Below are 23,344 nucleotides of genomic sequence, written 5' to 3'. Positions count from 1 at the left end.
GTGATGTAGATGACAGGGCTCTTGTTAACTGAGTGACGGAGAGAAAGAGCGGAGTTTGCGCACTCTCTCTGTCTTCATAATAAGCATTACTGTCTTAGCATATTTCATTCACATATTACGTTAGTCAAAATCAAATGGTTGGAAGACCGAATCCATGTCAGACATTTTTTTTCTTGAATTTGGACTCTTCTCTGACTCACCAGTTCAAATCTGCTCTCCTCGTCCCTTCTGCCTCAGTCTGTTCAGCCGCACTTTCTCTTTCACATTTCAAAAGCTTATCTTCAGTGTATTCTGGTTCAAATAGATACGGTTCAGGATCTGCACCAAAGTAAATATCTTCTGAATCGTCTCTCAGAAACGTCTCCATGGTTGCAAAGCACACTCTCTGTGCAATCAGACTGTCACGTTGGTTATGTTATCGGAATTTTACCTATTTTCAGGCGCTGTGTAATATCATTGCACCGCTGCACCATGACGGCTGCAAAGTTCTGTGTTTATTACGCAGGAATGAGAAAATAGTTCCTAGCTATATTGGTTTAAAAAATCGCAACTTTTCATTTTTCATTTGTCTTAGTACACGTGTAACTACAGAAGGGTCAAGTTTTAAACAGAAAAAGTATTGAAAGTCTTTGGTCATTTTTTTGAGCGTGATGCTTATGATCTTTCAATGATGTATGCTAAGCTATGCTAAAAGTGCTACCGCCAGATACAAAGATAGGCTGAATGGATTCAAAAAACGGCAAAACTCAACTGTTTAACTCTAAGGGACTTGGAAAATTAGCCTATTTTCAAAAAAGTGAAGTGTCTCATTAACTTAAAGGCCTGGTTATACTTAGTTTTCTGCATTTTGATCCATCTAGCGCAGAGTTGTGTGCGCAAGCCTTTCAAAGTACACTCCTTTGGCTGCGAGCTCTTTGCAGATGTTACAGATGCATTTAAGTGCATAGTTGCACGGGGTATGCAGATGTCCGCTGATCCTCCTGATGACAAAAATTATGTCACATGGACATTGGGCGAAACATTGGAGAAAGCTGACGACTGTAGTATACTTTGGATTTAACTCATCACATAGAAATTCGAGTTCTAGAAATAGTGTGTTTGAAAAAAGGCCTATACTCTTAGCACTGAAAAACACCTTTGATTGGCTGATTGTTCACTTCTAAGTAATCAACGCCAGAGAACATGGGCGTAAATGGTGGCATGTGTCAAAAAAAAATGCGGTGGACAGAATCACCTTTAAATAGAAGGAGGAGGGGGCACTATATGCGTTTACAGAGATGTAATTATGTGGTGTGTGTCGGGATCTGCAGCACAGAAGTGGATGTATGGTGGTCTGCACAGTAACATGCTGCTGCAATACCTGGCCTGGGTCACCTATCCAGTAGTTCTCATCACCTTCTCTGCTGGCTTCACACAGATACTGGCGCCCCAGGCAGTGGGTGAGATACGCACACACTGACCCGTGCTCACATAATCAATTTAAGCCAAATGGCCTTTACGTGTTCTCAGATCTCTTTGTAACCCCCTTCGTCTTTTCTTCCTCTAGGCTCTGGGATCCCAGAGATGAAGACCATCCTCCGAGGTGTGGTGCTGAAAGAGTACCTCACTTTCAAAACCTTTGTTGCCAAAGTGATTGGCTTAACTTGTGCCCTTGGAAGTGGCATGCCTCTAGGCAAAGAGGTGCATGAGAGAGGATATCTGATCCTAGATAAGCCTTATAATGCTAAAATACTGTGATCACATCTGTTATTTCTGTCTCCTCTTGCATCCTCTAGGGACCATTTGTTCATGTTGCCAGTCTGTGTGCTGCTCTGTTGAGCAAATTCATGGCCTTGTTTGGAGGAATCTACATGGTGAGAGATGCTTTTTTAAATGAGGCTGTCCCTTGTCAATAACTTTCTGACATTTCAAATGTTGGTAACACTTTATAATAGCGTGCAATAAGAACATTAACAAACATTATTGCGTCAGATTGTGCTTTACAGAACATAATTTACAGAAATGTATTAAACAGTGGCCCCATTAAGTATTGGAACACTTTTGGACAAAGTGTATTACAAATTTGCACATGCTCCAACATTTTGTGCTTTTGTGCACACATGTATCTGATATTTTCAGACTTTCCCTCTTCTCAGGGATAAAAAAGTAAAACTGTAGTTTAACTATCGTCCTATTAAACATCTTATAATGATTGTTAAAGATCTCTTCATGAAATGTCCTGTTAATGAAGGATATTATAAAGCGTTACCAATGACTTGTGTTTGTATTATCACTTTACATGTCACTGCACTTGAATCTTCATGACCTTGTTCTTCTAGTCTCATCTGCGTGTATCATGCAAACAAGCAGCTGAGGGTTCTCTAGGGTTTTGTGTTAGGCTGTGATTAGTCAGAGTACATACGGTATCGGTTCTCTAGGGAATCGCAATTACAGTGAATGGAACCGTTTGTAAATCATGCTAAAAATGCGTCAAACAGCCTTTGTGTGATTCCATATCAACCCTCTGGACTTTGCCCACAAAGTAACCTGAGAAATGACTGCATGCTGGGGAATGGATCAATAACATGTTGTTAGCACAGAGTGAATCTGACAGAAAATCGGAGACCATAAACATTCCAACACATTTTAACTGTCCCACTGTAATTGAATGCGCTTTAATTAGGCAAATGTCAATGGCATGTTTACACAGTCAATCAGGCAGAAGGGGTCCGGGGTAAACGGCCATGCTGATAATTATTTGTCTGACACCTCGTACCTGCGGGTGTCACTTTTGATAGTGGGATATGAATGATGAGCTCCAATTAGGGTCTGGGTAAAAGAAAAATGCTCTAGTACCGAGAATAATGGGAATACTTTTGAGAGTAGCGTTACAGATTACATCAGCATAAATTGGAGGCACTTTATAGGGGTGATTAGTGATTTACTGTAATGATAGTTCACATTACAATAAATGTGTAAACCGATAAAGATTTATATTAAAACATTTTATAGATACAGACTTGAAACAAGTAAACAACAGTGTAAGTACTTAAAGTATTGATAGTGATTGAACGAGTGCAGATATTCACATGTATATGTGTTATTTTGATTTACTGCTGAAGGAAGAGCCCTTTGAGGGAAACAAGGTAAGATGCAGGTATTATTGTGCTTGGGTGTGTCCATGTGATCGGATTGATTTAAAGTGTTAAAATAAGTGAAAAGCTAGTTTTATTTTCTTCTCCATGTTGTGAATTTTTATTTCTCAAGTTTACCATTTTTCCATTGTAATTTAGAGTCCACTGGACTTCATCCTCCCTGGCCGTAGCAACCCGTTCACAAAGATAGCGTATAGTGAATGAAAGAGCAGTGTTTGTCCATTTTTTTAATTGTGTTCATAGCAATACCTTGTTCCGCATGTCGTTGCCATGTATCCGTCAGTGTAATTACCATGTTTCACTCTTTGCTGCCTGTAAAATGCCACCGCGACAGACGTTTGAAACAGGATTTGCATGTCTTCGGTTTTTCTCGTTAATCTGACAGAATGAGCTGAGAAACACAGAGATGCTGTCAGCCGCCTGTGCAGTGGGGGTGGGCTGTTGCTTTGCGGCCCCTATTGGAGGTAAGACCAGACATTGTGATCATAGCTGGCCACTGGAGATAACGCCATATCACATTTACGACAGTAACGTTTCCCTGTATACTTCCAGCTTTGAGCAGAGTTGTTTGTTGACGATCTGCTGTGTTGTGGCAGGAGTGCTGTTTAGTATTGAGGTCACATCTACGTTCTTTGCCGTGAGGAACTACTGGAGAGGATTCTTCGCCGCAACCTTCAGTGCCTTTATCTTCAGGGTGCTGGCAGTGTGGAATAAGGATGAGGGTGAGGGAGGAATCCGTTATGATAGCCAACACTGTCAGATGATTCATTCGTCATACATTTCTGATTGTCATTCTCTCGTTGCCATATTGCAGAGACGATCACAGCTCTCTTTAAAACACGTTTCCGTCTGGACTTTCCCTTTGACCTACAAGAGCTTCCAGCTTTTGCTGTGCTCGGGTTTGTGTCTCACCTTTCTCCCAAAAGCAAATATGTTGTACATGATTTGTGGAAGTCAGATTTTATGCATACTAATATCCTTGTCTAGGAACATTTGTGTTAAATATGTCTAAGCTCATACACACTGTTTATTTGCTAAGCTTTTAATTCTGCTTTCAAACACTAAGAGGTGTGTTTGATTCATATGTTTAATCTTTAAATCCAACTAGTTTGTGATTTTTAGTTCTTAGGTGTAAAATAAAAATCCACAATTGTCATGGTTTTGCTTAATGTTTACCGTAATGTTTCAACTGTTGTTGATGTTTTTCACAGAATTGCCAGTGGTTTTGGAGGGGCGTTGTTTGTGTACCTGAACAGGATCATAGTGGAGTCTATGAGAAAACAGAAAACCATCAACAAGTTTTTGCTAAAAAAGTGAGTTTATTTTAGTGCTTATTTTACAATGTTAACAGCCATTCTTATTCTAAAATGTATTTCTTTAAGGGACCGGCTCGGAATTTTTTATTTCGTTTTAATAAAATGGATTAATATTGAACCTTTTTTTTTCCAAATAAATAATAATATATATATATATTTATGTTATATTAGATAGTAAAATGTTTATTTATTATATTCAAATAACATTTTTTCTCTCTCGTGTTTGGCTTCGTATAGAAGACTAGTGTATCCAGCAGTGGTCACTCTTCTCATCTCCACACTCACCTTTCCTCCAGGGTTCGGACAGTTCATGGCAGGCCAGGTCTGATGTTTCATAGTGTGTCTCATCAAAATGGTTTCCTTCTCGATCGCTTTCTTCTTTCTATATCTAAACTTTTTCAGTGTGCTTCATGCTGATAGAGTAATTTGTTCCGGATCAGTAATTATGCATTCAATAACAAACTGCATTGCCTCCTCATTTAGCTAACTCAACATGAGTCACTAGTGGCACTGTTTGACAACCTGACCTGGTACAAGCAAGGTGTTGCTGAGGAGTTTGCATACTCAAGTCACGTACCTCAGGCCTGGAAGCACCCACAAGTCAATGTGTTTATCACACTTCTCCTTTTCATTGTCATGAAGGTGGGTCTAAATTATAAAGTAATGTAATGTATAATGTAAATTATAAAGGCCAATGAATGTTTTACAGCAATGGGAAATATTTCAATGTAACACTCCGATCCGGCATAACATTATGACCTCTGACAGGTGATGACATCTGTCAGTGGTTGAGATATAATAGGCAGCAAGTGAACATTTAGCCTCAAAATTGATGTGTTAGAAGCAGGAAAAATGGGCAAGTATAAGGATTTGAGCGAGTTTGACAAGTGAAGGGCCAAATTGTGATTGACAAGGGACAAATTGGCTTGATTTATTCATTTATTTCGTTTCATTTTATTAACAATTAAGATGCTACATATGTTTATCCAGTCTAATCGAAGGTTGCATCTCTCCCTGACTTTCCCAACAAAAATCACACCCTGGAATGTATACGCCAAAATGAGTTTTATGCACGTTTTTTCACGTGCATATGATACGCACTTTATGGCGTATTATACGCATGAACCACCCCCATGATCCTACCATAAAGTGCGTATCATATGCACGTGAAAAACTGCGTAGGATATGCAAGCCAAAACTAATTTTGGCGTATACTTTGCATGAGATTGCACAATCTTACTTTTGATACGGATTACTATGTGATCGTGTTGGACATTGCTTAGCTAGTCTATATGCGTTTAAAAAAGGATGGCCTATTAAAATGGTACAATTGCTCTGTTTAACATGTTGGGAAATCGGGCATTTTGTCCTGCGTCATTTTTATTTCAAACGACCCGACCGACTGCGACCCGAATATCATTAAAAATATTTTTTGGATGACCTCGTAATCGCGGATACCCGCGTGTGACAGCAGCCACCTGCTCATTTTGGATCAACCCGCGAATCACTGATAGCCGTAGACCAGTCTGGGTGCCCATGCTGAAAAAGGTGGAGAAGGATCTGCTGCTAACATCTTGGTGCCAGATACCACAGCACACCATCAGGGGTCAGGGCTGTCTTGGCAATATTAGGAATATTGTCATAATGTGATGCCTGATCAGTGTATGTTATTATACATTTGTTATTTGATTGGCTTTATTTAGAATAATTCTCATTACAAAAATAAATATATGGTCATAATAAAATGTCACTTACTCAATGTTAACTTATTGTCTTATATTAAAAAAGTTGCAATCATGCTGTTGTACTGAAAACCAGCACAGTTTCAGTTCGGCTGCAGGTAAATCACAGCCGTTCTGGTTTTCAGTACAGCATCACAATTACTGTGATGGTGCTTAATTATTAAAGTGTGTCTCTGTTCAAGTGTTTGACCTTGTGGCTCTTGAATGTTTCTCTTCAGTTCTGGATGTCGGCTGTAGCCACCACAATGCCTGTGCCTTGTGGGGCCTTCATGCCAGTTTTCCTCATTGGTATGTGATTTTATAGTGTGCGTGTGTTGTTTTTAAAAGACAACACTGTGGTAAATTTTCTTGGGTTTTCATTTCAAGTCATTTTTGTATTCTACCATTCAAAAGTATGAAATAATTAAGATTTTTACATGGTTTTGAAATAAGACTCTTTTATGCTTACCAAGCGTGCATTTATTTAATTGAAAATACCGTAAAAACAGTAATATTTGTTAAAAAATATATATTTATATTTTTATTTTATTTGAATATATTGTAATATCAAAGCTGAATTGTCAACATGATTACATCTTTCAGAAGTCATTCTAAAATGCTGTCATTCAATTCTAACAGAATTCTTTCAAAAATCTTAATTGTTCCAGACTTTTGTCCAGCAGTGTATGAGCGAGCAAGTTTGAACATTATGTTGCTCTTGTGTTCATACCAGCCATCATGTTTTAGTTTGTTCTTAATAGTTTTTTTTCCTTTTCCCGCAATCGTGTTCTCCATTTCCATCCCTCATCACTGTCTGACTCACTAAAGCCTGTGTGTAAACTCGTGAAATCACTGCAGCTTTATTCTGGAGTCAATGTTTGTGACCTCGTGTAAGTATACATGTGTTACAAATTTGACGTTTTTTGTCATCCCCAAAATGTCATCAAAGCTGAAATGTGAATTCTGTGTGGTACAGGTGCTGCATTCGGTCGACTGGTCGGCGAGAGTATGGCCGCTTTCTTCCCCGAAGGGATACACACCGACAGCACTGTATATCCCATAGTCCCCGGCGGATATGCAGTTGCTGGTGAGAGCATCCATTGTGCATGCCTTCTCGCGGATGTCCATTTGTTTTCTTTCAAAAGCCATCAGTTTCAACCCGTCGTGGCTATATCTTATTCACACACGTAATTGAACCTGCAGGGTGTTGTATGCAAGAGTCATACATTTTTCATTAACCCACACAAACCAACAGCCAAATTAGATCTTGCCTTTGGAAATGGCTTCAGCGGTAGCGCTGCATTGTGCAGCGGAGCAGAAAGCTTGTCAGGAGCACAATAGGAAATCAGATGGCTTGAGGCGGGTGAGTGCTACTGTAATTTGATGCGGGACGAAATGGTGATTCCCACAGGGGCGGCGGCTCTTTCTGGCGCAGTCACTCACACGGTGTCCACCGCCGTCATTGTGTTCGAGCTGACCGGTCAAATCTCACACATCCTGCCCGTGATGATCGCTGTGATATTGGCCAATGCCGTGGCTCAGAGTCTACAGCCTTCCCTCTATGATTCCATCATCCGGATCCAGAAACTTCCCTACCTGCCAGAGCTGGGCTGGGGACAGGAGTGAGGGCTGTTATGTTCCTTCCACAAATTATCACTCTCATATTATACCCCTGGCTTTTTGAATGCTCACTCCCATCTTTTTTTTTTTTTTTTTTTTTTGCCTGTAGGAAATATAATATCCGCGTGGAGGACATAATGGTGAGAGACGTGCGCTATATCACTATTTCCTCCTCTTACCGGGACCTGCAGGAAGCTCTTGTAACAGGCCAGCTTAAAACACTGGCCCTCGTGGAGTCCAAAGGTGAGACATGCATAAGATATCTGAATATTTTACACAATAAAGTTGTTATCGACCTATTAGTCCACCTTCTGCACGTCAGATTTTTAGACAGTTTTCTTCCCAAAGTGTCCCCCCAATTTTTTTCAAATTTGGGAGAGCAATTCTGATGAAATGACTGCAATGCAATACCAGTCTTTGATTGCTGAACCATTTTTGTCAAGAAATGAGGTTTTCATCAAAATGGGTTTTCAATGGCTGATGCCAATATCTAGAGAGTGAAGTATATACAGTCAAACCAAAATTTATTCAGACACCTTCAACATTTTCTTACATTATAACAGTTTTTATTTGCTATAGTTTAAAAAATTGTAGTAAAATATGACAAGAACTCAGAGTTAAACTGTGTAAGAACATATTCATCAGAATATCATCCCTATATATACGATTGGCGTCATCACTTTGTCTCCTCTCCACCAATCAGCTGATGTGTGGTGAGTGTTCTGGCGCAATATGGCTGCCGTCACAACATCCAGGTGGATGCTACACATTGGTGGTGGTTGAGGAGATTCTTCCCTTCCATGTAAAGTGCTTAGAGTGCCTTGAAAAGCACTATATATATGTAACAAATTATTATTCATAACAAATTCATAATGTCTTTGATAAAAAAAAAGATATGTAATGGATTACAATCAACCAATCAGCTGACAGCTGTTCAATTCAAGTACACAATTAGGTCAACCAATTAGCAAGCAATGCTTTATGTAGTTGGTGTAAAAGGTCGCATTAGCAATTAAATGCGTTTTAAATTAAGTTTTGGGGTATAATATGTCACAGTTAGCTTTATTTTGCTCTCCTCACTTACATAAAATGAACAACATCCTGGATCCACTAGTAAAAAAAGTATCTGGTGTCTAATTAATTTTTGGTTTGACTGTATATATATATGTATATGAGAGAGAGAGAGAGAGAGAGAGAGAGAGAGAGAGAGAGAGAGAGAGAGAGAGAGAGAGAGACATTCCAGGAGGTGGGTCTCCTCGATTTGGGTCAGTACTTTTTTGTTTATGTTGAAGAAATTATTGTATATTTATAATTTTATTCAGAAACGCTGCATTGAAATTGAATTAAAATGACAAAAAAAAAACATTTTTTCCTGTATTTTAAATAAATGCAGTTCTTTCTATTCATCAAAGAATGAAATGTTTCACAGTTTCAACAAAATATTAAGCTGCACAACTGTTTTACACATCACACAGACTAGAGTATGATAAATGTATGCTTTACATTTTATATTTTCAATGTGTGAAAATATGCTGGTAGCAATTCTGGGGCAACCACTAGACGTGTACAGTTGTAGATGCCAAGGAAGGAAATGAGCATCTACATGAATATGAAGAAACAGTTTATTATAGGTGTTTGTGTGATGCTTAAAAACTAATCAAAAGAAAAATAAGTGTAAAAATTAGGCTGTAAATACTCAGCTGTTTTCTGGAAGTTTCCAAATGAAAGCTCACAGTTGGAAATGTTATCCCACAATTCCACCTCATACCCTGTGACAGACACATTCTTTACCTTCTCCATCTCCTTTCCCACCCTCCCACCATTTCCCTTTGCTATCCCCCATTCTTCCAGCTATCCCGCTGTGTCTCTCTCACTTCTTTCTTTCTCTCTCTTTCCCTCTCTGTCTGGTCTCTCTGCTGTCTCCCTTGCCTGTGTCCCCACCTGGCTCCCAGAGTCCATGATCCTGCTGGGTTCTATAGAGCGCTCCCAGCTGCAGTCGCTGCTCTCGCTGCAGCTCGGCCGAGCTCGCAGGCTGGACTACTTGAGAGAACGTGCTCAGGACAACGGCACCCATGTGCCCACCTTCCCCCAAGACTCTCCCCCCAAGACTGGCCATGGCGTACGTTTCCTGGTATGAACCTCACAGAGAAAATGCCAGTGTTAATTACAAGACAAGAATTAAATCAGTTAGATTAGGTTCAGTTTGAGCAGATACCATCTATAGTTTAATACCATCATTGTCCTTGCCAGAGCTCATTTCCCAGTACGTTCAGCATCTGGCTCATATCTGCCATCTCAAACTTATTCTCAAAACTTTCATTTTCAGCATCTTCAAAATCAATATTTTTTATCACTGACAGCTCCTCACAAGATCCACCATCAAGTGACAGTGACAGTAAAATCTGATTGCGTTCAGTACTTGCTCTGCAGTAAATCGCTGAGCCATTTCAAATTTTACAGATCATATTTACTATTTTTTTGTTTTCAGTGTGTGGTAACTATGAGTGAAACAACTCATCATCATTGTGTATCAGACATTGCAACCTTATGGAATAAAGGTGAACATATTCCGTCATTAGAGATTTAATTGTTGTGCAGAAAAAAATATGCGAACTCTTACACACCTCAGGCCATTAGCGATCCTATACAATTTTACAAAAAATGAATGGAAAAACAGGCATACATAATTCAATTTTCTTTTTCTTGTTATACTGTTTATAATGAATTGATTGAGGAATACTAAAAAGGTTGATTGTCTAACTTTTAAAAATGAAGGAGGAGGAGGGTTAATCAATGACATTCTGGGTTGCTAGGTATGCATTTAAGGGTTAAAGGGCTAGTTTACCCAAAAAATGAAGATTAGCCCATGATTTACACACCCTCAAGTAATCCTAGGTGTATGACATTCTTGTTTCAGACAATTACAATTGGAGTTATATTAAAAAATGTCCTGGCTCTTTTAAGCTTATAATGGCAGTGAAAGGTTCTGTTTTGAAGTCCATAAAAGTGCATCAATCCATCATATAACTGCTTCACACAGCTTCAGGGGTTAATAAAGCCTTTCGTGTAAGAAAAATATCCATATTTAAAATGTAATAAAGTAAATGATCTGGCTTCCATAAAATTGCCTTCTGTATTCAATTTACGGAAAAAGTTTAGGGCCTTTTGCAGTTCAAAATGCTTATGCTACATCTGATGACATTGCACACCAGTTACGTTTTTTTTTTTTTTTTTTTTGGCAGAAGCTAGATATTTTACTTTATAAAGTTTTGAAAATGTATATTTTCCTTACACATAGCATCACTTCATTTCAGAAGGCCTTTATTAACCCACCGGAGCCATGATTTAAGAACTACATCATGATTTAAGAACTACATCATGATAATACCTTTTTAGAAAAATCCTTAAACTGACCATGTAATTAGCCATGGTTTTATTATAGTAAAAGTATAGTAATCATGTTTTTGTTTGGCAGATTGATTACCATTTGTATAAAAATTATTTTATCACAAATTCCATGGTTAAACTATGGTTAGAGTAGCGAAACCATGGTTAATTTGTGGTTACCATGCTTTAACTAGTAACCATGTTTTTTGGTTTTATATGTAGTAAAACCATAGTTAATTTTCGTAAGTGTTGTTGTTACCTTGAGTGCCCTAGCTCCCTCTAAACCTATTATAAAACTATGTGGATGTTTGTCAACTAAATTACTATTGTAACTACAATAGATAATAATGATGTCCTTTAGCATTCTGTATTTTGAATGATGATAGTAATGGAGTGCTACTGCTAACAATTGCTAGCATTTGAAACTGACCTCTACTTGAAGTCCTGAACAGATCAGTAGTTTTGCCTCTCTGCTCTACCTGGGCGCTTTCACTCCATTCTCTAGTCTCTCGCATTGATTTCTCTCATCGATTAAGGCAGAGGCTTGGAGCACGTGCGAGCTTGATTTGGTTTATCAAAAACAGATTAAAACTAAAGTACCCAGCCTGGTTTGAAAATATAAAAAGTAGAAAGTACAGATATTAGTGTAAAAATGTAAGGAGTCAAGGTAAAAAGTCTGAAAAATTAATAGTGAAGTAAATACCAGAAAAATCTACTTAAGTACAGTAACAAAGTATTTGTACTTTTTTGACATTATTTTGTGTGTATTGGACTGTTTAAGGCAGCTAAAAACAACTCAAGATATGTGCATGCATTTTGAGTGTGAGCAGAAAATCTGCGGACTGAGTAAAATAATGCGCAATCCCATGCAGAAATTCAAGCCCTTTAACACCAACAATATTAATCTGGAGCAAATGGAAACGAGTGCAGGGAGGCGGGTTTGTATGTCAACTAAGTGTCGGAGAGATGAGAGAGTGAGAAAGCGCAGCTGGTATTGTCTATCTATTCTGTAAATCAATATTTTTTTTCAAAGTGCACTTAGTTTATTATTTCAGATGTATTGTTAAAAGATTATCATTAAAAAATCTATATTATATTTCAAGTCAGCCAAAGTGGATATTAAGAGTGACTGTGTTACACACCACTGCTGAAATCCACTCACATTTGGCGGGTTGGCGGGTGTTAAAGTCCTTTTGGTCACTATTAAGATTTCTCCATCCGTGTTTAAGTGAAAACTGCATATAGGCTTGGAACGACACAGGAGACATAATAAAAGTATTTTTTTGATTATGTTCAATGTTAGTCTGACATTGTTTTTTGAGTCTGTGATTCCCAGCTGTCTGTATTTCTCGAGAAGAACAAAGGACTGTCTTTTTTTTCTTCTTCATCCTAAAGAATTCCTTCCTGACAGGCTGTCGTCTTTGAGCTCCGTAATACCTCTGGAAGTACATGGAGTCTGTTTTAGTAATCAACCTTACTGATGAATCTATCTAATAGACTGTTTTTTCCCAGATCTCCACTGAAGAGTCCTCATTCAGCCCCACGCTGACTAACTCCCAGATCCCCCTCAAGTCTGCTCTGAAGACGGTGTCTGCAATCAGCAACACAGAGTCACTGAACAGTGTGTATATAACACTTACTCACACATTTCAACTCCTACTCATGTATGTCGTGTTGCGAACTGTCTGCGACCCCCTGGTACGCACCCATCTTGTGCTAATCTAATCACTCCTCTTCTGCAGGCTCTCCAAATCTCTCCTCTGGGGAACCTGTGAAGGAGCTAGTAGAGGTACGATGGCTCTCTAAGGGGATTGTGGGTGGTACGCAGACCTTAAGTAGCTGTAGATTTTACAGGTGCCCAGAGAATGGGAATATGGGACGAAAGACTCACAATTAGCCTAAACATCTGGTTTGACATCCCTTTTTTAATGTTTCAATGTTTGTCTTAGTCTTTGGTCAGACAGGCAGCATACAACTCAAATCTGTTTTGTTGTCTGATGTTTGAACAATTTTGACAGACTTAATTCAAAGCTAATAAATATATGAATTCAAATCAGATGCATTTACTGTTAGAAGCCCTTTTTGCCTTTGTCTTTGGAGGACCGATGGCTCTAACAGTGTCCCTTGATTATAGTCAATGTTGAAGGTGCAGCTGTTGACAGAGCCTTGCGTTAAAGTTGCATTAACGCTTTATGCTCCTCCCTTTTTTATCTGTTATGTCTGGAAGAGCAATGCTGGCCCCAAGGCTCCTAAGAGGAGCAGGAGGCCCAAGCGTGTGAAGATACCCATGGTGGTAAGAACGCTGCCGCAGGGACTCGTTCCACTCGCCCACAAACACGCATCATCGGGGGTGGCAGTGGCACAGCCAATAGGGCCTTTACATCTCAGAGGCCTTATTGCGTTCTGCATGTGTGCTGTATTGATACACTCCTCCAGCTTAGTACTTCCCCTCTAAGGAACAGGGAACAAGCTGAGTCACGAGATGAATCATGCCATGTTATGAAGTGTATATCTGTCTCTCACGGGATGAGTGCGTTTGTGTGACGCATGGTTTGGTTTTAAGGGTTGTCAAGATTCAGACCGGGCTCAGGAGCCCCGTATGTTCGTAAACCTATGGACGGACGTCAGGGGATGCTGTAATTGGACCCATTTCTTTTGAACAAAGCTTCACAAAGTTGATTCAAGTCCAATTTTCAACTGGAGCCTTAAACTCTCCAATCAAATTAAGAACCTTTCGAAAAGCTATTCCCTGTCTTAGTTCTTTATTGCCTTCAGAATGGCATCCAATCTACCTCATCCTCCCTTGGGCTGCGTTTAATGTATTGCTTAAGCTTGCTAATGTTTAGTAAAGCTTGAGCCGCTTCGGTAGATTACATTAGTATGTGTAGCTTGTCTTGTGAACTGAATGAATTGCATGGACGTTTGTGAGGACAAGAATGTATGACGGGACATTTGTACGTTTCTGTGTCTAATTCTCGACTTGATGTTTTTAGGATACACCTGATGTAGAAGATGACATGTCAACAGCAGAGGTAAAAAAAACTGTACTTACCCCTAATTATGTTGTAAAAATTGTACTTGTGTAGTGAATCACACATTCAGAGGAGTAAGAAAGGTGAGTTCTAGAATATACTGGTCCAACAGTCTGATTCTGGCATTCAAAATCTGACTTATACTTAGAAATTAGCCATTTTAGAATTTCAAAATATCCACCATAAAGAAGGTGCTGCTCTATTTCTGGGTCTATTTAAAGTCAATTTGTGATATTAGTCATGTGACTCAGATGTGTTTGCTTCCATGTTTTGTTTTTTTGCCTCTCTTTTATGCATCCATGGTGACGTGCAGCATGTAATCAGTTCAACCAAAAAACAGAGTCAAACAGAAAATAAATATTTGATGTTAAATATACAGTTATGTGGAGCAGGATTTCAGTCCAGTGAGATTTCACTGTCAGCGGGGCCACGGAAATAGACACCAAATGACTGCCAAAATGTAATGTTGCTTATGCTAATACATGGAAGAGATATTTTTATGGCTTGCCATTTAACTGTGTTGCTCCTGGTTGGGACACTGTGTAATAAAGGTAATTGTGTAGCTTCTTAAAGGTTTTGTGGCTTCCAAAACACATCATTTTGTCGGAACGCAAAAGGAGAAGTCCTGAAGAATGTTAACACTGTTCTTTTCCATACAGTCGTAGTTTTTATAAAGAACAGACTGAAATTTAAGATCTTAAAAATCACCCTTTAAAGCCATGGTCACCACTCACTGTCATTAAATGAAAAGGTGCTTTTCTTTTGTGTTTCACTAAAGGAAGATAGTCATACAGACATTTTTGGACAAATTATTCCTTTAATATTTAATGAACTGCTTATGGACAGAATTGTCACCAAAAACATTTATATTTGTTCTTTGAACTTTATTACTGTATTCGTTTTAACATTTAAAAATGCTTTACCCCCCAACACACACACACATTTTTTCAGATAACAGAGTGGGAGGAGCAACAGTTGGATGAGGCTGTTAATTTCAACAACTGTAAAATAGACCCCGCCCCCTTTCAGCTGGTGGAACGGACATCTTTGCATAAGGTAAAATCTGTATCTGCTGTATCTGCCAAGAATAGAGAGCTCCAGTGATGATGTATTTTTGTAGGACAACCCAAAAGTCAGCACCACCTTGGGTTTTTTCCATTTGGCTTTTGGATTATTGAAGAAATTCTTATTCTTAAGTTTGATTCTTTGAATATGTTATGAATTTTAAAGCCTAAAAACAATATCTATAATTAAAAAGATAAACATAGGCTGTAAACAAACTACACACTGGCCGCATAACTTCAACATCACCACCATTAAAGGATTAGTTCACTTTAAAATGAAAATTACCCCATGCTTTGCTCAGCCTCAAGACATCCTAGGTGTGTATGACATTCTGATGAACACAATCCCATACTCCATAATGGCAGTGAATGGGGCTCAGAAGTTTGAAGCTCAAAAAAGTGCAACCATCCATTATAAAGTAATCCATTGGCTTTGGGGGGCTAGTCGAGGTCTTCTGAAGTAAACCGATTGGGTTTTGTGAGAAAAATATCCATATTTAAAACTTTATCAAGTAAAATATCTAGCTTTCACTAGACTGCCTTCCGTATTCAACTAAGAAAGTGTAGCGCCTCTCGCAGTTCAAAACTATCTCCATTGTCATATGACGCGCCAGTTAGGCTTTTTACGTAAGTTGAAGCTTACATATGTAACATATCTTACAGTTTTAAATATGTTTATTTTTCTTACAAGACTTTAACGATTCGCTTCAGAAGGCCTTTATTAACCCCCAGAGCCGTGTGGAGTATTTTTATGATGGATGGATGCACTTTTTGAGCTTCAAACTCAATTGACCCTGATCACCACCATTATCAAGCGTGGAAAGCATCAGAATGTTTATATTTTTAATATAACTGATATTAATTGATATCGGAAAGAAGAAAGTCATGTACACCTTGGATGGCTTGAGGGTGAGTAAATCATGGGGTAAATTTCATTTTAAGTGAACTAATCCTTTAAGCTTTTTTTGACTATTGCAGTTTTTATTAAAAAAAAAAAAAAAAGATTTGTGGAAGTTTGCAATAGAATAGTTTTCAAGAGCATAATTATAAATTCAACCATGCTGCAAAAGAACCTTATTGAGTAGATGAGTTTTTCTGCTCTGAATGATGACTTTAATGTCAAACAATGTAGTCCCATTTTGCCACTGCTTCACCACAATTAAAACGTGAAAATGTCTTTAGTTTGTGTTAAACAGAATTTATTTACATTTACCCAGAAACACATTCAAAAAAAAAACATTGACTTCAGGACAGTGGAATCGACAGCTGCTAAAAAACCAACTAGTTTCGGGGTTTTGACTTACAAAAATATGTCCTCCCTGCTGTGTTCTTTTATTCAGCTTTTAACCCATCAAAAGCTCCTCCATTTATTCAGCTTTGGTTTTGTTATCAAAGTTGCCCTTTACTGAAACATGATCTCTGTCCCTTTGTGCATTACAGACACACACCATTTTCTCCCTACTTGGCCTGGATCATGCCTATGTAACCAGCACCGGACGTCTAGTAGGAGTTGTCTCTTTGAAGGAGGTGCGTGATTGTATATCCTTTATTTACTCTGGAAAAATGCTTACATTTCAAAAATGTTTTGTTTCTGTCCGTAGCTGCGTAAGGCCATCGAGGGCTCTGTAACTGTGACTGGAGTGAAAGTCCGTCCCCCGCTGGCCAGCTTTCGTGACAGCGGCAATAGCAGCAGCGTCTCAGAGGTCACCGAGCTCCACAAGTTCTGGAGTCGTCACAAGAGCCTGTCATTGCCACGGGAACCCAACCTCCCCGACCTGGACGACCAAGCGGAGCAGCCATCTGAGGGCAGCCTCGTGAATGAGACGGAGTGCACAGAGCTGTCCAGTCAGAACAGCCCCCTGCACACAGACGACCAATTGGAGCCGCCCTACACCGATGCTTCGCCCCAAGAGGAGCACCTACCGCAGCTCCCCTGTGACTGTACCCATATAGAGGACGAAGGCTCGGAGGCAGTCAGCGAGCAGTGCCCAGCTCCAAATGAGGAAGCGGTGAAAGAGTGCGGCCCCTCGCCGCCAGCCGCTCAGCCAGAATGACAGCTGCTTGTGGTTGGTAACGCACACTCCATTTACACCATAAGCGGGATTGTGAAGTCAGGTTGAGGAGAACCTGGAGGGAGTCTTTAAGCAGTGAAGCACACTCTCTGCTGTGTACTAATCAAACTAACCCCAATCGCTGGTCCTGCCTTCACACGAAACACGCCGTGTGTGTTTGTATGTGTAGGATGTCATAGATAAGCTCTGCAGTGTGAGTGCCGTGTACGTTCGACGATTTCAGTCCGGGCTAATGAGCGATCGTCTGTTTGTACGCATGTATTCGTCATAAATTTGTTGATTTGTGGCTTCGTAGGACATTTCTGTTCTATGTATGCGTGTTGATTTACGTTGGTGAGATTCATTTAAATAAGTTTATGTTCGATGATATCACGGCGCTTTTGTTGTGCGTTTTCATCATAAACTTGTTTGTTCGTCGATTTGTGGCTTCACGGCACATTTGTTTGTGTTTTTGTTTTTTTTCCGGTCTTTGCGCAAGCAACAGAGTGTGCGTAAGAAAAGCCGCGTGTGTGTGCGAGAGTGACTCAGCTGCACCTAGCCAACGCACCCATCTGGTGCCGACACTTTAAATCCAAATAAAATTGTCTCTGAGAGCCAAACTACAATTTTGCTCTAAATATAGCCCTTAATAACCCACACTGCAAGGAAACACGGAGGGAGAGAGCGGGGAAAGAAAGGGAGCGGGTAGGCAAGAGAGGACGCAGAAGACATGGAGAGAACAAGAACATGATGCAAAATGAGAGAGAGAGAGAGAGAGAGAGAGAGAGAGAGAGAGAGAGAGAGAGAGAGAGAAAGAAAGAAAGAGAAAGGACACAGGAAAGAGAGTCGTGAAAAGGCAGGAGAACGAATGGGAGAGTGGGGTAAACTGTGTTGCACAAGTAATCAGGCAAATTAATATACCGTACATGATTATATTTCAGAATACGTTGGGGCAAAGAAATATGAGTTCTCAAAAAAAATGGGCCAGTGATGAAACTTACCCCACATTAGGGGTAAGTTGAACCATTGGGGAACGTTTGAACTATATGTACAATTTTTTTTAATAATCTCATTTAAGGATTTATTTTGCTGCACAAGAGTCACATTTTCATAAAATGTATTTGCATGTAATCATACTATTTAGCACCTGAAACACTTGACCCCAAATCTAAAATCTTCATAGCAAAATAAAAAATAAAATATTCATGATTTGATTTAACGGGTTAGTTCACCCAAAAATGAACATTCTGTACTCATTTACTCACCCTCATGTTGTTCCAAACCTGTAAGAGTTTCTTTCTTCTGCTGAACACAAAAGAAGAAATTTTGAAGAATGTTTGTAATCAAGCAGATAGAACAACCATTCACTACCACAGTAGGGGGGAAATACTATGGTAGTGAATGGTTGTTCTATCTGCTTGATTACAAACATTCTTCAAAATATCTTCTTTTGTGTTCAGCAGAAGAAAGAAACTCTTACAGGTTTGGAACAACATGAGGGTGAGTAAATGATGACAGAATTTCATTTTTGGGTGAACTATCCCTTTAATAATTCATTGAATAATTTGGGTAACACTTTAAAATTATGTTAATTAGTTAACATTAGTTCATGTATTAACTAATATGAACTAACCATGATCAGTACATGTGACTGTATTTGTTAATCTTTGTTAACGTTAATTAATAAAAATCCAGCTGTTCATGGTTTGTTCATGTTAGTTCATGGTGCATTAACTAATGTTAACAAGATTTGAATAATGTAATAGTAAGTGTCGAAATTAACATTTTTTATTATTTCTTATTTCTTTTATTATTATTTATTAGTTCATTTTAATTAATGTAGTTAACTAAAGACCATTATTCTAAAGTGTTACCAAATTTTGTTTTATACACTGGCAATTCACCAAAACGTGTGATTTACAGTACTGTGCAAAAGTCTTCGGTACGTTATATATAATGAATATATTATTATGTTATTAATTATATATGTATATATAATGAATGGCACAAGGAATGTTTTGAAATGCAAACTGAAATGTCCTACTGATACACTACAGCAAAAGATAAATCAAGCATAGCGTTAATTCTGGCAGGTCACGTTAGTCAAACTCACATCAGCTGACTGTCAGCTGATCACGTCTACCTATAGGAATATGATGCATATCACCGCATTCCTATAAATATGGTTAATTCAGTATTATCAGCAGCTTTACACATTGCTCAGAAGCCAATTACCCTCGTCCATCCCCAGCTCCTCCTCTCGTCCAGTCAGGACTGAGCTTTCTGATATTCCTCTTGAATCAAAGTAATTTCTTCAATTATGTTGTACATTTAATTATTGTCATTAAGAAAATGAATGATATCGCAATACTTTGCTTCTGTTCAGTTCACCCTAAGTGGGGTTATCGCTGCTCTCCCTGCTCTTATTCATGTTCTGCTGCATGGATGGGCAGGGCCATCTTGCCCAGAACAGAACCATACCACCAATCCAAACTATATGCTAACTGCCAGTCATCTGTGATGATAGTGATTCTAACACAACTGGCTGAAAAGCTTTTTTCTTGCACAGTACTGTATATTTTTGCTTTGACATCAGTATTGCACCTGCCATGAAGAAAATGTACTTTAACATTCAAAACAAACGTTTTAACCCACAGCAAATATGCTAATTGAAAATATATAGGCATGTGACAAATAAAAGTTCACAGTTTGGTAGATAACGGGGGCGGCACATCTTACAGCCACTCTCCCATACAAAACCAACAGCGATTCACAGTGGAGATTCCAACCAGGGTAGTTTTAAAGCACATTGTAATTATCATTCAAACAAAACACAGCTATACACAAGCGTTTTCCATACTGACAGCACACGGTTTGAATAGTGCTGCCTGTAATTACGAGTAATGATATCCCACGATATGTAGGCACGTTAAGCATGCGCAAATCTGTATGAGGACCAGTGTGCGGCATAGCTGCCTGGCCCTTTAAAGTCTATTAAAGCATCTTCCCTTGAAGCTCGAAATACCCAGAGAGACTCCAAGTGGAGAAACGGAGCCTCTTAAATTCTTTATTATATGCATGCACCCTGACGCAATCATTAGCATGCCCGCACACTCGCATAAACAATACGCGTCGTATTGCTTTCCACAGCCATTTAAAGAGACTGCGTAAGCCTGTTTCCCGTGTTACTTCATCAGATTTACCTGCGTTTACTTTTGCTTTTTCAAATCCAGAGCGTAATACTTTTTGCACGTGCTCACAAGACGTCACAGATTGAGTGATAAAGTTGTCGACTGTGTTAGAACCGCAAGAACCAGCCTTTGTATAAATACCATTGCAGGGAGTCCGTAGTCATCGTGCAGATCTCATTTCTAAGCATCAAAGTATTAAAATATAATTCATTACATTGATGGATATTCTGTGTACCTGCAATCGCGTCATATCTGAATTGTTTTACATGTATGTGAAGCTTTTTACATGATTTTTAGCTGTCAACTGTGCAATATTATTACAATTACCGCTTGCCGAATAGGATTATTTTACCGAGCACTGGCTGTTTCTGCTGCATATTATTTTGAAAATGTTTGCAATAATGCACATCATGAACAGGTCGGAGCCGGAGTTCATATTTCTAATGCCTTTAAATTTCGCTTTCAAAACCTGCAAAGTGTTTACTGGACCTCGGCGGTGGAGTTTTCACTAGTTTCAGCCTGTGAATGATGTTTTCGTTCCGTTCGCATCAGAACTGGCTGAACGACGCTATGCAGTATGGTCAAGAACAGCACAACTACCCCAGACACAGCCTAAGCAGAGCTAAACGGAGAATGAGTTCTGTTTTTTCCTTTTTCTCGTGCGCTGCAGAAATGGGAGGCTACGGGTTTGATTTAAACGGATCAAGGCGAGTGGACCAAAACCATAACCATTACACTGACTTCCTGACACAGCCTTTTTCTCATTCTCTCAGAAACACCCGAAGAGCAGAATGTTTCCTCGCCATTCATCCGGCTGCACTAATCAGCTGTTTTAGTAACGTTTGTTATAAAACCGAATCCTGGGACGGGAATAACTTAAGCTAATTATGATCTTTAGATATGTTGTGTCACGTTTTGTCTCTGTTTGCCGCTTGTGCAGTTTAAGTCAAGCCCACGATGTGTAAAGTGTCTGCTAATATGCCGCACATTCAGTGTAGAGTTAAGCAATAAGTCTGCTCCCATATCCGTAAATGGTTTTTATAAATCATTTGCTTGTACAGAATACAGGGTAAAGCGGTATGTATATGAACTCTACTCACATACCCTGTACATATAGAGATAAGCATACTGAATCAGCTGTTACCATTATTTTTCAGAAAACATGAAATTGTTTTGTACATCAATAAATATTTCAACTTTAAAGCTTTGTTTTATGCTTCTCGTTTGTGTGGGAAATACTGTGCTGTATGGTTACGCTGGAATCATTTTTTTTTTAATAAGTAGGCTATTTTTGCCTTGTTTTACAGTAAAATATTTAAAAAATTGAAGTAAAATTAGGTATTAGTATTTTATTTTAATTATTTTTGTACATTTTGTTAGATTTATGCTTAAAAAACATACTAAAGTGAAACATTCAATAGACACCACACACCCTCGTGTTATGTTGCAGGTCAAAACCCATTTAGATTTTTAAGTTGTCAGAAGTTAAACAAAACTTCTTGAAATGTTGTGACTTTTTATCATTTTGGGTTATGAACATGCATGCAAAGTTTCAACATGCTGAAGTGTTTTGACATACACACAAAATTACTGTTACGTTTTTTTTATTTTATTCAATTTGAACCGCATATTTTAATGTTCTACGGCAACTGTAGAGACCCAAAATAATAAAATGTCTTTGTTATATTTAGTTATTTTAGTGTTTTACTAACCTATGAAGCTAAAATATGCTTTCCCCCACATTTCAATACAGAAATATTTTTGAATGCCACAAATGGTAAAAAATGTAGCCTTTTTTTACCTATCTAAAATGCTATCCAAACTACATAGGTTTTCTTGAAATTTTGTGACTTTTTCTTATTTAGGATCATGAACATTCATGCAAAGTTTCAAAATGCTGATGCGTTGTAAAACCTGTTTACAGAAATTGAATACACTGTTGTTGGTGGGTCAGTTTGACCCATATAGACATCTATTCAAAAGCAACTCTACAGATCCAAAATACAAAACACTTTGTTGTAAGTCAGAGCTCTTTAACTCTAGTCCTGACGTGCCAGTGTCTTGCAGAGTTTAACAACTTTTTATTTTCAAATTTTGTGAAGTTATTTTACATGTTAACTATCAGTCCCGCTTCTTGAGCATATATTTGAATATGAATTTTCCAAGTTGATAAAAATCTTGAATTTTTTTTTTTTTTTTAAAGGGAACAGTTTAAAGATTATTGTAGAAGTAAAAAAGTTTTATAAGGAAAATTTACAAAAATTTATAGAAGGTTAATTTTATAAAAATGTGAAATTATATTAGCCTAGAAATCTAGACGCACTCTAGCGGCAGTAAATTTAATTTGCCCGCAAGTGTGGTCTAGCAACTCTCAATTCCTATCTGAGCTGTATTCCTCAGAATCTGGACGGCCCAATCACATCGTGTATAGAGTCGGCGGGCGGGGCCATAATGACGACGGCCGAGTTGCGTTTGCGTGCTTCTAGTAAACACAGAAACTGGCGAACGGCGGCGGTCTTTCGAATCAGCTCTGCCCGCGCCTCCGGAAGACTTGGAGTTAAGCTTTCCTCTGAGAAAAGAACAAAGAGCGGCACTGAAGTCATTCTTAAAAAGGTAAGATGTGTTCGGAGTTTAGCCGACCGGATACGGCGAATGTTTAATCAGTCAGCGAGCTCTGCTTCTCCTTCGCTGCTCCGGTTGGTGTAGCGCTATCCTATCGCGTGCAGAGGGAGTTTGAAAGACAACCGTTTATCCCGCCCCTCGGATTGAGCCCTGTCTATGGTGAGTTTCCAGACCAAACATGTTGATGTGGGTCTGGATTGTCAGGC

General features: G+C 38.8%; 1 protein-coding gene across 7 annotated transcripts in view; it reads left to right on the top strand.

Moving 5' to 3' along the window:
• The window catches only part of clcn2a (chloride channel, voltage-sensitive 2a), a 53,741-nt gene extending 35,517 nt beyond the window's left edge, over positions 1-18,224 (top strand). For 3 of the 7 annotated variants that reach the window (XM_067454013.1, XM_067454014.1, XM_067454009.1), the window contains 22 exons: positions 1,311-1,439; positions 1,547-1,680; positions 1,776-1,853; positions 3,096-3,125; positions 3,520-3,598; positions 3,731-3,856; positions 3,949-4,033; positions 4,346-4,447; positions 4,688-4,772; positions 4,934-5,092; positions 6,411-6,480; positions 7,148-7,258; positions 7,583-7,793; positions 7,901-8,034; positions 9,744-9,922; positions 12,691-12,799; positions 12,921-12,967; positions 13,406-13,471; positions 14,172-14,210; positions 15,162-15,266; positions 16,715-16,801; positions 16,876-18,224. In XM_067454013.1, coding sequence (XP_067310114.1) covers positions 1,311-1,439; positions 1,547-1,680; positions 1,776-1,853; positions 3,096-3,125; positions 3,520-3,598; positions 3,731-3,856; positions 3,949-4,033; positions 4,346-4,447; positions 4,688-4,772; positions 4,934-5,092; positions 6,411-6,480; positions 7,148-7,258; positions 7,583-7,793; positions 7,901-8,034; positions 9,744-9,922; positions 12,691-12,799; positions 12,921-12,967; positions 13,406-13,471; positions 14,172-14,210; positions 15,162-15,266; positions 16,715-16,801; positions 16,876-17,328 — 2,618 coding nt within the window. In that variant the 3' untranslated portion in view covers positions 17,329-18,224. The remainder of the gene's footprint in view (positions 1-1,310; positions 1,440-1,546; positions 1,681-1,775; positions 1,854-3,095; positions 3,126-3,519; positions 3,599-3,730; positions 3,857-3,948; positions 4,034-4,345; positions 4,448-4,687; positions 4,773-4,933; positions 5,093-6,410; positions 6,481-7,147; positions 7,259-7,582; positions 7,794-7,900; positions 8,035-9,743; positions 9,923-12,690; positions 12,800-12,920; positions 12,968-13,405; positions 13,472-14,171; positions 14,211-15,161; positions 15,267-16,714; positions 16,802-16,875) is intronic. The other 4 variants (XM_067454010.1, XM_067454011.1, XM_067454015.1 and 1 more) reach the window with 4 other exon arrangements.
• The last annotated feature ends 5,120 nt before the right edge of the window (positions 18,225-23,344 follow it).

Source organism: Pseudorasbora parva, chromosome 9 (assembly GCF_024679245.1).
Source record: "Pseudorasbora parva isolate DD20220531a chromosome 9, ASM2467924v1, whole genome shotgun sequence".
NCBI lineage: Eukaryota > Metazoa > Chordata > Actinopteri > Cypriniformes > Gobionidae > Pseudorasbora > Pseudorasbora parva.
Note: the sequence above shows the minus strand (reverse complement) of the source record. Positions and strands in the feature narration are given on the sequence as shown.